Source organism: Rhamphochromis longiceps, linkage group LG20 (assembly GCF_057381845.1).
Source record: "Rhamphochromis longiceps isolate RC_006_pf linkage group LG20, R_longiceps_female_GT1.1, whole genome shotgun sequence".
NCBI classification, from domain to species: Eukaryota; Metazoa; Chordata; class Actinopteri; order Cichliformes; family Cichlidae; genus Rhamphochromis; species Rhamphochromis longiceps.
In genome coordinates this window covers 1,767,584-1,781,364 of record NC_140576.1, presented here as the reverse complement: position 1 = coordinate 1,781,364, position 13,781 = coordinate 1,767,584, and the positions used below count along the sequence as shown (strand labels likewise).

Sequence of the window (13,781 nt, the reverse complement as noted above, 5' to 3'; positions counted from 1 at the left end):
CCATCTGATTTAAGGCCTGACTTTGACCAGCTGACTCCAAAGCCATTGTCATGTTTTTTGGAGCCTTGCTGGTATGTTTTGAATCATTGTCCTGCACCGATGGACATTCACCCACGTGAGAGCAGAATTCATGGTTCCATCAATTATGGAAAGTTGTCCGGGTCCTAAAGCAGGAAAGGAGCCCCACACCGTTACACTACCACCACCATATTTGACCTGTGGTTTAATGTTATTTTTATGAAATGCTGTGTTAGTTTTACTAAACTCTTGTTTCATCTGTCCTCACAATATTTCATTTAAAAACTATTTTTGTCAAATGTGAGATGAACCTTTGTGTTCTACTTGGTTTGCAGTGGTTTTTAACTTGGATGCCATTTTTGCCCAGTCTATTTCTTATTGGTGAATCATGAACACTAACTTTAACTGTGGTGACTGAGGCCTGGAGTTCTTTAGGTGTATTTCTGGGTTCTTTTGTGGCCTACATGTGATGTGGATGAGCTCTTGAAGAAACTTTGATAGACCAGTCACTACTAGGAAGGTTCACCACTGTTCCATTTTTTTTTAATTCCTGGATAACAGCTCTCACAGTGAATCACTGGAGTACCAACATTTTAGAAATGGCTTTGTAACAGCTCCAGCAGTAATCAAACTGTTTGTTTGATGATCTGAAACATGCAAGTATGACAAATATGCAAAAACATAAGAGATCAGGAAAAGGATCATTTTTCAGAGCACTGTATGTTCATGCCATCACCTTTGGTGATCTGTGGATAGTGACAGAAATGATAAGATCACAGATACAAACACCAGAAATGAGCTTCCTTTGAAGGCTGGCTGGGCTCTGTCATTTGGGAGGGGCTCGGAAAAGAGCCGCCACTCAGCATCTACAGGAGCCAGTTGAGGTGGTTTGGGCAGGATGTTTCTTCTTAGCTGTGGTGTTCTGGGCATGTCCCTGGGGCAGACCTACATGTATGACAAGTTGGATTGAACACCTTGGTGTCCTCCTGGAAGAGGTGGAGGAGGTGGTTGGTAAGAGGGTGGTCCTGGAGTCTCTGCTCTTACTGTTGCTCCATGACCCAGATCCAGATATCCGGCACAGGATGGATGAATGAATGGATCAAAATTATTGGAGAAGAAGAAGGAAGAAGCCTTACTATTTACAAAAAAAAAAAAAAAAAAAAAATAGCAAGCACAGAGGTACAGCAGTGAATCTTTTCATCTGTCTTCTGGTGCTGTGCAGTATGGTGCATAGCAACGTGGTTTGCACACTGTTGACACATTAAACTTAAAATGAATCACATCCTACACTTATCAACCAAGTCACGCTATAGACATATTTTCATTCACTAAATGACGTGCCTGTCCTCCTAATTGTCTTAAAATGGTGATCATTTTTAATTATTTAAATTGGCCTAATTATAATAATTATATATTGAAACATTCCATAATTGTTGGTAATTATAACACAGTTTGTCAAGAAAAATGAAATTTTTCTCTCTTATAAGTCACAGCATCCCAAGATAACCTTAAAACAAACGAAAAACATTGATATTTGACCGGCATAAAACTGAGGTAATACTTTTATTAGATAAGCAAGATGAATAAATAAGAATGTTTAATTCATTGATGACGACGCCAGAGGCCAATGCCAAGATTACCCAGCAAACACTGACACTAACCGTAAGAAGTGATGTTTTTTTCTGATAACTTTTTGTGTTAATTTGCCGGCTCTGGGTCATATTGAATACAATATTAAAATCCATTTTGTTCATTCTAAGAATTACACAGTAGTACTATCCAATAAATGCTCATTGACAATCACAATACGTGAGCCACAGTCTCAAGTCATCACATCCAGTTTCAAAACAACAAGATGGCGACGGTCATGACGCGATGGACAGGGTGTAATCGTTGCTGTTTTGCCAGAGCTGCTGATGTCGTAGATAAGAACAAGATGTCCTTTGGATTCAGTGCCATGATGACACATCTGTGTTGGTGACACACTGGTTCATTCCCAACTCCTCACACACGGACAGGACCCCTTGGCATTGGGAAACCGGACTTGAACCGAATTCTCCAGGATGACGACACCTTACGCCACCGCCACCTGCCTACTTATTCACATGCTCTTTAGAACAGGTATTATCAGCATTTATCATAACTCCCAATAATGTTTATAGATCCACTACTCAACACTTATTGACCAAATACAAAGTTATAAACATAAGCTGATGGTTATTATAAAGTATTACAGAAAACTCTTATATGGGGAATTGTGCAAATATTCTCCAGCCACCAAAATCTTGTAGTGCTGAGACCTAAAAGCTGAAGTACAGAGATACAAACAGTAATTTGACGTGTCAAAAAAAGCTGGGAGGACTGTCCTGTGTGCTGCCTGTGTCTTTCTGTCCTTTCTAGGTTTGGCCTCCATGATTTTCAAATAGCCTTTGTTTTAACCACTCAGTCTGCTACAAAAACAAGCTGGTCGTTATGACACTTACACAACATACAGACACAGTTCAGCATGTTTATGATTGTCATTCAATCTCTGATGCATCACCTTTCCAATCGCCATCCGTGCAGTGATGTATCAGCATAGGGTAGCTTATCTCATCGCTCGTCTGGCTGGAGCATCTGCTCCGGCATCTGTTGTTAGTGGCGGACATTTCACCGCCACCACTTACCATAAAGCACGCCGACTAATCTCAGTAATGTCTGGATATTCAGAGGATAGTCAGATGACGAGATTAATGAATTGCAGCCGTGCTGATGATCAGAACTGTCAGACAGCTATAAAGAGACTGTTAGAGCTGCACCTGATACCTCCCGTCAGCAGCAGTGTTAGTGAGAGTGGGCTGATATTAGAGGTGTAGTGGAAGAATTTCAACAAGCCTCATGCGGTTGACTCATGATTGGATTCACGTGCCATTTGAAAAACACCTCGCGAGCAGTTAGCAAGAATACAGGAAAACTGAGGCTGTCATATTCCAATGTCAAAATCTTTTTATACATTTTTCTCTCTGTAATTATAAAAGTCTGTTCCGTGCTCACTTCAGCTCTCACTTCCTGTGTGTATGTGTGAGAATCTTGTGGATTTATTCTCTATAATCTTTTAATGACATGCACTAACGACGCGTTGAGGCTCAGAGAAAGCCCAGTCCATGGAACACACACACACACACACACACACACACACACACACACACACACACTGTGACTAAGGCTCGGTGGAAGGCCGTGGCCCCTGAGAGGATCCACTGGGAGATTAGCCAAATCAGGAAGAGTTTTAGAGAACGGCTGCTTTAATGCAGCACAGCACAGATTGTGTGTGTGTATATATATATATATATATATATGAGTGTTTGTGTGTGTGTTTGTCACAAAAGGAAAACACACAGTACATATCCTCAACCTCCAAAAATATTTCTTTGCAACTTTCCTGGACTGAGCTTCTTTGTTTCACTGCAGTCATCAGGTTTGGAACAGACGCTCAGCCCTGTTTAACATCAGCATCGACTTGCATGCTTGCAGGACACACACTTCTATCCTCTCACAGCGTACTCTACTTTTTTAAAATTGTTCTACAAACTTATATGACCATCATCTTAATATAATACTTTAAAAAGTTGTGACAGTAGAATTTCTTATTTTCCTATGAGTAAATTTTGTTATAAGATAATACAACAGTAAAATAATGACAGAAAATACACCCACACATATACAGCACACAGTGAATTTGACCAAGTATGTACACTTGTTACTGTAATCATCTGGTCGGCAATCCATTGTGATTGGAAAGTGTTGATATGTCCTAATAGTTGCATCGGTTCTCTGTGCACTGATATCAGGAAATATGTCCTGATATATTTATTTATTGAGCTGTGACCAACTTGGAGAAGTCAGGAGGATGTGCAAATCCAGGTCTTGAACATATAGGAGACTTTTATGAATGGTTCTGTGCTGTCATACAACCTGATATCTTGGCAAAAGGTGTAATAGACATGCCAGCCCACCCTTCTGTGGCTTTCCGAAACGTAAAATGGACGTGCATGCAGAAATTACATTACCAGCAGGGGGATGAAGTACACTCCAGGGTCCTTAATCAATGAAGCTATGTCGCGAATATGTATTTACATGTAATTGTGTTAATAATGTGATTATTTTCATGTTGACTTTTCATGTTTCCATGCTGACTTGAAATAAAATATCTCCCTGCTGTTATTCTGCATGGATGGTGGATTGGCATGACTATTACACGTTTCGGTGCGATAGTTGTGTCAAACTGTGTCATGTTTGATGTTTTTCATTGATTCAACCACAGAAATAGGAGCTAATTATGTATTTTTGCAACAAGGTGTCCAAAGATTGTGGAAAACTACTGCTCAAGAATGTCATGCTCAAGCTCCTGTTGACATTGAATGGTGGCTTAAGAGATTTGCACAGTACCTCATATATAATCAGTAAACATGAGGCAATAATTTTAAGTAAAATGTTACTGAAGCTTATAAAATCAGTTTATTTATTCAAAAATCGTAATCATTAAGGAAACGTGGTGTGTAAAAACTGAATGGATGTGATTCAAGTAAATATTATTTAACCAGATTCCAATAAATTTAATGTTGTACTTGCATAAATCAAAGTCTCTGTTTCGGGCATTAACATTTCTTTTTTAATTGCATAATGTCTCGTGCTTCTGATGTATCAGAATGGTAGGTTTGTAGATAGAAGAGAAATTATACGATCATGAACTGGGTATTTGGGCTAGGATGTGCTTTCACTGCCAAAATGGAAAATACAGCAGAACAGCCAAGTTATGCTATTGTTTGAGTTGCACTCAGCTGTATCAAGATAATGTTCATAGAATAATATCACTGCCAATACTCACCTGTTGATTGAATTTCACAAAATGCCAAATAACAGAGCCACAAAATCTCAGCACTGAATTTTGTTTATGAGCACAGTTTGTTTTTTGCAGTCCGGGCTCATATGCGCTGCATACAAATATCCTTTTTCATTCCTCGCCTGCCTAAAATTTCTGCGGTAAAAACACAGCTAAATACAGAGATTTTGTGTAGACCTGATGAATAAGTTGTCAGTTACAGATCACAGATGACGCCTGCGGAGAGGAGCAGTTCTGTATTTGTTGCTCCTCTTTTCTTTTTTAGCTTTGACAAAACAATTGTTAATATAAGAAGCTGTTTGTTTGCTCCAGGAAATAAACACGATGAAAATTAATGCATTATGTGAACAGCAAAGTAATTACCAGTTATTGATGATATCTCTTCAAGCCAACTCAATTAACACCAGCAGTTACAAAGCCACGGTTTTGCGTTTCCTGTTATTTCAGGGTTTCAGGGGGAGCTAACTTCATGCTGATGTTATCAGCACTGCTAGCAGGTCCGTGCAGCCATTGAGAAACAATTCAGAGCTTTGGTATTGTGAGCTGTATTGTGAGGGTCCTGACAAGAAGCACTTGAATAATCTTCCCCCTGAGGGCTGAAGCAAACGACTGAGATTTCTCTTTTCTTTTGAAAGGTTTTATTCATTTAATATAATACTGACACATGTACTCAATAGCGGTTAACAGGCGTTTAAAAACACAGATATTAAAACCATTAGAGCATCGATTTATTTTTAGCCCCTTTGATTCCATGGACTGCTTTTTTTTTTCTTTTGTTTAAACACGTTTACATTTTTCAATATACCGTAACATCTACTTGGTATTAGTCTAACCTCACCCCTGAAAGGATTTTGTCCTCTGTCAAAAAACAAAAGCAAAGAGAAGACTGACAAACTGTCTCTGCATTTTAAAAAATGGCATGTGTGGTAAGCAACAAACTATTTAAGGTAAAATATTCGTATGGAGGTGAAATCTGAATAAAGAAGAGGTTCAGTTTCAGAAACATTTTGACAGCATCAAATGTGTCATGTGTGGCACAGTTAAATTTAAATGTGTCATCCAGACTACATGAGGCAAGCATTCTGGATCCACTCCCTCTTTTTAGCTAGTTTTGTAATACAGAATAGCTGTCTAGAGTCAAGTTTCTGCAATTCCCAGTATGCATATGGAACACAACTTAGCCATAGAAGAGAGATAAAGAATATAGTTTGTTGTAAAGATGTTTTTTTCATCATCTAATCAAGTGCCATTTAGGTTGGAGTTCACTTTGTTTTCAGAAGCAGTAAAGAATTGTGGGTGACTGAGTCTTTCGCAGTGAAGGCCCGAGGACACTCAGCTCTGCTTAAGATGGCGAGCAGTCATCGTTTTTTGAATATCCACAGGAAAAATCACTGGTTCCTCACTGATGTCCATCAGAGTCCATTTCCTTACGATTTTATAAGTCCGTTGTGCTGTGTAAGTACTTCCACCGCCGTTCTCTAACGCTCCTCTAGACATGGGCGGGACTATCGGGTCACCTGTAAAAGAAAGGGAAGAAGTGAGTCAAAGGTCACCATTTTAACAGAACCCAAAAAGTTTCAAAACAGCGTGAAACAGCAAAGAGAACAGAGAACAGAGCCAGCGCTGGTTTTACATGTCAGTGAAAGGCTTTAAATAATGCAGTGCTGGCTTCTATGTGGAAAAATACAGGAAGAGTCTCTTATTGGTGGAAAACATGACCAACACGGTTTCTGTCTCTTCTGGAACGTAAACAAGACAAGCTTGAATCGTGGCAGGCAGCCCACACTGCCGCACCCTCAGCACTTGGCCCTCTGCCATGTCATTTCGTCTATTTGTCGAGACGGCTGCACTAATCACATGGCCTCCTTATCTCGGCGATCCATCTTCGCTTTTTCTTTGCTCATACGCTCACTTCTGGTTTATTTCAAGCTATTAGAAGACATTTTCTACCAGCCAGTGATCAAACAGGCACAAACTGCTGTATAACTGCCAGTGCCGGGCATATAATAGACCAGCTTCTCCAAGACGGTTCTTCTGTTTTCCTGCATGCCTTTCCCTCCTATTGAGTTTCCCAGTGGTTTCCCCTCTTAGCCCCAACACATGCTGTCTCTCTGTTATTTCCTCATGGGGCAGACACTCTTTTGTCTGACCTGGGTCCCAGCTAACAAAGTGTAAATACCAGCCATCACTAAGAGAGCTCAGAGCAGTGTTTCTTCCAAGTTGGCAATTGAAACTACTGCATCTACTCTTGATGGCTCCAGGCCACCCTTCCTGGGTTTGCTCCCATTGCCTTCAGGCGTCTACTCCTGTGCCGGATCAAAGAGTCTGCAGGCGTTTGTTGTCACGCCAGTTCACTATGCACGCACACCGCGGCATCTCTCTGCCTGCTATACTTGAAGGTGCAAAGTCAAAGTCCCTTTAGGTGTTCATCCAGTTGCCTGTTCAAATATGCCTGTAGGTTGCAGTTTCTGTGCCCAATTAAAGGGCGGATTTAGATAGTTAGATCTCAATTTAGAAAGCACACAAGAAGTGCTAGGGTGTCATTTCTACAAGCCTTTTTAGACCCACGAGTGCCTTTTTTGTACTTAGTCCAAAGATTTAGCTGCCTACCGTAGTCGCATGGCCACAAGGCAGATGTCTCCTTCAGCGGTACATTTATTTACATTTGACACAAGTCATAGAAGCTGTGTAACATGTGATTTAGTTTGTGTGCGAATTGAACAAAATCAACTTCAAATCAAACTGAAACAAATTTAATTAAAATATTCTGGTTTTTCTTTCATTAATGTCTCCTTGTACATAACAAAACCAACAGTCGGGTGTTACAAGGCAGTGTCACCCACACTTGGGACAGACAGAAAAGCAAAAGCTTACATTTTCTGAATTATATTACAAGGTAAAAGTCTTCTTTCGTTTCTAAGGTTATTATTTTTAAACACAAATAACCATATTAAATCGCTGGCTGCTGGATTAATTACTTCCGTCAAGGAGGTTATATTTGTGTGTTTGTGTGTGTACTGTGTGGGTGCCATTCTGTCTGCAAACACAATTGTCTGAAAAGTTTTGAATGAAATCTAATAAAAATTTGTAGGGGAGTAGAGTGGGGTCATGTTAACAATCAATTTAAATTCGGCTTACATCGACCAAGGTCTTCAAGGTCAGCTCAATGATTTATAGGTCAAAAACTGACGAAAGCCGTATAACCTAGAAGCTATTATATAAATATTTAAACTATTACTTTTCTACAACTTTCTTTTATGGTAAATATCTTGTTCGTAATATTGTTATACAGAGCTACTAAAAAATATGCTTGTTTGCACTGACAACATATGCAGGAAATGAAATACGGGGTTTATAAATATCACATTACTCTGCCTCTAACTCAAGGTCGCATAAGGTCAAACTTTCATAAAATATATTTTATTTTTAAAACTGTGATTAAAATTCTTCTGCCTTTGTTCATTGTATTACATTACAGATGCATCCAAATATAATTTTACATTTCAAATCTGCCTTTCTTCCAAGTTGACCCCCAAGATGTGTTATATCTTTAAATAAAGTATTGTCAAGAGAATGAGCTGCCTAGTGAGTCAGATTTATCCTGCACAATATTCTTTTATATAATAAGTTCAAGTTATCCATGTCCAATTATTTACAAATCAATACCTATTATCAATTACCTACTCCCACATAATGTTCGTGTATTCAGAGTAAACATCTGATTTTTGCTTCACTGCAAACTTCCTGAAGAACTTTTTAAAAATAACAAAGAAAAGAAAACAAATATATACAAAATACAAAGTAAATACTGCCCTTGCTTAAATATAAGTTAGCATGCAAGCTTTAGTTAGCTTGCAGACAGTTAACGTACCATTACTAATATTTATGTTTCAGTTTTGTTTTGTGACATCTTGACTGCCACACTTCAGGGATTTACAGTTTTTTTTCCATTCTGGTCACTTATCAAAGTTTAAAGTGACTGAATGTCTTTTTTAAAGAACACCACATCTACTCGGTATGATGTACACTCACTGCAGTATATAGGTAGGTAAACCCTATACTCCTTGCTAAATTGTTGTCCTTGTTTGTTCACGATTGCACGAGCAGTTACACAAAGACGAACACACCTTCCTTGCTTTCTATGGCAGCTCTGCAGCTTGGAGACTGAGCCATGCGCATGTATTCATACATATGATATTATTTGGCATTGATCTAGCTGTCTTCTCACCCCTCCTCCTCTCCTCCCTCTTCCCTCCTTCGCTCCTCCTTCCCCCTGTCTCCAGGTAGGAGGAATGACAGAGAGTGCCAAATCCTGTTGTGTGTTCTTACCTTCTGCTGTCTGCTGACCGTTATGCTTGTTTTTTTCCCCAAGTGTTTTCGTTATTCGTTTATCTACCCATCACCTCTGCCTTTCTTTTCACTCTCCACTGATTTTTTTCTCTTTCATCCATCTCCTCCTGCCTCTTTTTTCCTTTCTCCATATCCCCCTGCCTCTCTCTCTCTCTCCCTCTCATACACACTCTATCGTCAATTTCAATTTACGAGCAGGTCTTAATGGGACCATAAGAGAACGTTCGATGCTATTGATCTGGATGCCTGCGAATCTTGACCTCAGTGTACGACACGAGAGGAGAAAAAAAATCACTCTTCATCATCAAGTGAACACATCAGCTAACGCTCTCAAATAGTGCAGATGCGCACACACACACACACACACACACACACACACACACACACACACACACACACACACACACACACACACACACACACACACACATAGATCACTGATCATTGATCAAAGACCTGAATGCAAGAGACAGCAAATATTTGTGCTCCTTAAAACTACAACAGAGTCACTGATGAAGCAGTGCCTGCCTGAAACTGGTTTACTTTAATTATAAATGTCCACTTTGGAGCTGGATTGGTCAGCAACATTCACACATTCACACATCTAACTGTCTTCAAATAGCATCAAACCTCATGTGCTGCTTTATCCAATCAAACCAGACGACTCTTCTTTCTATTTGTCACATTGTCTGACATAACTGAGCGAGGAAACATCAGTTACACTTATAAGAGCAGTACAACACAAATCTGTGCTTAAGATAAGAACTGAAAATGATATCAGGGAAAAAAGGTAAAAGTAAGGAGGGGCTGTTAAGGGGAAAAAAGGTCTTCAGGGGGCACGAGCCACTTAGCTAGGTGAGAGGTGAGCAGAGGAAGCAGTGCCAAAAGAATTCTTAATCATCACTGTTCACTGTCTGGGAAGGCGTGAGAAGAACATGTGTGCCTTAAGCGCTTCTCACCACTCACTTTTTTCCCCCCAACCACGGAGATGCACGCATCTCTCCTCTCTGACCACGCCTTCAATCAATTATTTAGGCAGAAAACAAAGGTCTGCACCGAGCCATGAATAATGGAAGGTGAGAAGGCAGAGAGAAGGATGGAGGTTAGAAACAGAGGCGTACAGTGACAAGAGGTGAGTCTCGCACAAATTTTTCTCCTCTGACAGACAGCTAAGAGCCTGCTCAGGTCAAGCCACTGAAGAGAAGCCAACAGGTGCAGACGTAGGCTGAGCAGGAAGATATATAGCGTGCATTCACACCTTTTCACACGCACACAAAGACACAGACAGACTGCCAGTACATGAAACTTAACAGGGGGGAAGAATGTGCACATGCACACACTGCACAAACCGTGCTGTGGAAGAATGAGAGCATAAAAAAATTTTCCAGGGCATTTACCACTCCAGTGTATCAAATGTGGCGAGTTCTTTTTGCATCGAGTCAGATGGCATGCCAGTCAGACGCAGGGAAGCAGGGCAAGTGAGAGTGAAGGGAATTGTGATATTCATATTCAGGGTGCGTGTGTGTTTTATTTGCCTTGTTCTTGTTGGCCTTATTTTTCTTCAGAGAATGTTTGATGTTGGAGCCAAGATGAGTCCAGAGGAAAAGTAAAGAGAGAGAAACTGGGTAAAAAAAAAAGTGATATTGGGTGAAAGGAGAAAGAAGACGGGACGGAGACAAATAAGAGAGAAAAGCAGGGAGAAGAGAAGGATATAGTCTAACGTGATAGAGGTGAAAATGGATCACTCTGTGGTTGGTCTGGCTAGGTGTGTGCATGCATGTATGTGTTGAATGGATGGCACGGCAGGGAGAGAGGACGCGTAAAGTGTGCACACAAACCTTTGTGGTCTTGACTTTGTTGCCTGTGCTGCAGCTCCATCCTGTCAGATCTGGGAGCACCTTGCACTCCTCACCTTCCATGCATGGCTGCATCTGACACCACCACTTCTGAGCTACAATGGAGGCTACAAGAAGAAGAGACAGAGTTAATTTTAACTTTGATGAAGATGCAAGTGCAATCATGTCCTTTCATGTGTTTCCAAGACTTGTGTGCGTGTGTGAATTTTGACACCAAAATTTCACATGAACAAAGAGCCTCCAGAAAATAAATGTGGGTTTCAATCCGGTACAGTTATAATAACACGACTTTGGTGCTTTGAGATAAACAGTTGAAAGCACTAATTCTCAAATCAGCGCCCATTGAAGCACCATACAGAACAAGCCACAGCGAGATTATGCAATCAAAAGAGCGCCAGTCAAACCTCAACAAACAAAAACCAATGTGGAAAACATGATATGGAAAATATAAAACTATATTTCAGCTTGTTTCATTTATTAATTCTGCAAAGGCCTCTCATCACTCGACTCAGATCTAGATGCTTTTTGCGACCACATCGTCCCAGTTCACTGAAAAACTGGTGTGGATGTTTAAATTACTCAATTCATGTAAGTCATTATCAGTGATGGGAAGTAAGTAACGCCGTTAGTAACGGCGAGTAATCTAACTAATTACTATTCCTATCGTTACAACGCCATTACAGTTACTAACAAGGAAACGCGGTCCGTTACTATTTTTCAACAAACAGATGGTTGAAGCTGTGTTCAGCTCACAGCACCTTATATCAGCTGCACGGAAGTAGCTGTAAGTAATCTGGACGCTACAGCTTTAAGCAGCTGCGCGCTCCCGCGGACGGTGATCACCATCACTGTCTAGCACAACACCTGGAGCTCAGGGGGCAAACGTTTCAAGTTGGTGGGGGGGTCAGCTTCACTCTGCTCAATCACATGAGTGCTGCTGTTTGACTGAGGAAGAATAAAGTATATTTATTATTATATTTATTAAGTATGTTTATATTTAGATGTTTTATATCGGGATATGAGATTTTGGTCATATCGCACAGCCCTAACGGAAGGAGCTGTAAGTAATCTGGGCGCTACAGCGTTTAGCAGCTGCGCTCCCCCAGGCAGCAATCACTTTTTGGCACAACACCTGGAGCTAAGGGGGCAAAATAATGATATGAGTGCTGCTGGTTGACTGAGGAAGAATAAAGTAGTCGTGGTAAGCCAATCACATGACCACTTAAAGACAAAGCAACAAGGTGACATATACCAGTTTATAAATTGTGTTGATGGGCCAGTAAAACCAGTCATGATAAACAAGATATATGCCTGTTTATTCCTCAATAGTTTCCTCACGTTTACTGTCTAAGGACAGCGCAGCGAGACCTCTCTGCTTATGAGCAAAAAACAAAACAAAAAACAGAGGACGTTTTAGGAGTGATGGCGAGAGAGAGCGATAGTTCCTTTTCAAGTAACTAATTACTTTTAGAATATTGTAACTCAGCTACTAACTCAGTTACTTTTTTGAAGAAGTAACTAGTAACTATAATTAACTTCTTTTTCAAAGTAAATTGCCCAACACTGGTCATTATTAATTAATTTGAAAAGTCTGCCTCTATTGCACTTTGCTGCATTTTGCCTCAACACACCAACAATAAATGATTCATGAATCTGAAAACAAAGCAAGCTGCAGACCATTGTGAGCCTCAGAGCATCGCTGTTAAAACATCTCTTATGTAGTAGAACATTCTTTGTTCACTCAACCAGAATCAGGCGGCATCAAAGGCTGTTTTCTGTTTTTTTAAAGTTAATCTGTCATGTGGTTGACCACACAGATCCTCACATCTACTAGATATACAAATGAGGACAGATCTATTAGCCACCCTAGAAAATTAAAGTTGTTTTTTTTCCAAGAGCAAGGGATTTTCACTATATAATTTCTAAACATTATAGCATTTAGAATAAATAACCATTAAAAAAAACCTCTAAAAATAGCAACTTTAGAATTTACAGGGTTTGCAAAGGTGTGCAAGGTTGCTCTGAAGTATTGCAGAAAAAGCAAAAAAGACCATGGTCAATATTATTACCACCCTGACACAATATTATTACCACCCACCACAGCACAAACCCCTGCTGTACAATGATGTGCTTTAACTTTGTGATGCTCAAAGCTTGTAAAATCAAGTTAAAATTGAAGATTATGTTCTATTTAAGAACTTCAGCCAGAGCTGTCACTTGATAAGGCATCATGGCAATAACTAAATAAATCAGTTTAGACTTAGAAAAATAATTGTTGGTGTTCACAAAGCAGGACATGGATATATAAATCTATTACAGTGTTTCCAAGTGTCAAAAACTGGATTCGGAAGTATCATCAAGAAATTCAAAGAGAGGCACACAGCACAGAACAAGCCTGGCAGAGGTAAGAAGTGAAAGATTTCACACAATCTGGAAAGAAAACTAGTGAGAGACATCGGAAGGCACCAGAAAAACTGCCAAGACACTCGTGAATGACTTAATTAGGAATATGAGTCTCAAAGAAGAAATATGGTATCTAAGCAGATTCTTACTCTGGATGGCATTACCTTGGCCTCCAGTAACACTGTGAGGAACCTTGGAGTCATTTTTGACCAGGACATGTCCTTCAACGCACATATTAAACAAATATGTAAGACTGCGTTCTTCCATTTGTG

General features: G+C 40.0%; 1 protein-coding gene across 2 annotated transcripts in view; it reads right to left on the bottom strand.

Annotated features, from left to right (window-relative positions):
• Window positions 1-5,511: 5,511 nt before the first annotated feature.
• Window positions 5,512-13,781, bottom strand: part of LOC146644576 (chemokine-like protein TAFA-2) — a 98,286-nt gene continuing 90,016 nt past the window's right edge. For both annotated transcript variants that reach the window (XM_085393657.1, XM_085393658.1), the window contains exons 4-5: window positions 11,089-11,213; window positions 5,512-6,417 (exon numbers count right to left, since the gene is read on the bottom strand). In XM_085393657.1, the coding sequence (XP_085249783.1) occupies window positions 6,406-6,417; window positions 11,089-11,213 (137 nt within the window). In that variant the 3' untranslated portion in view covers window positions 5,512-6,405. The remainder of the gene's footprint in view (window positions 6,418-11,088; window positions 11,214-13,781) is intronic.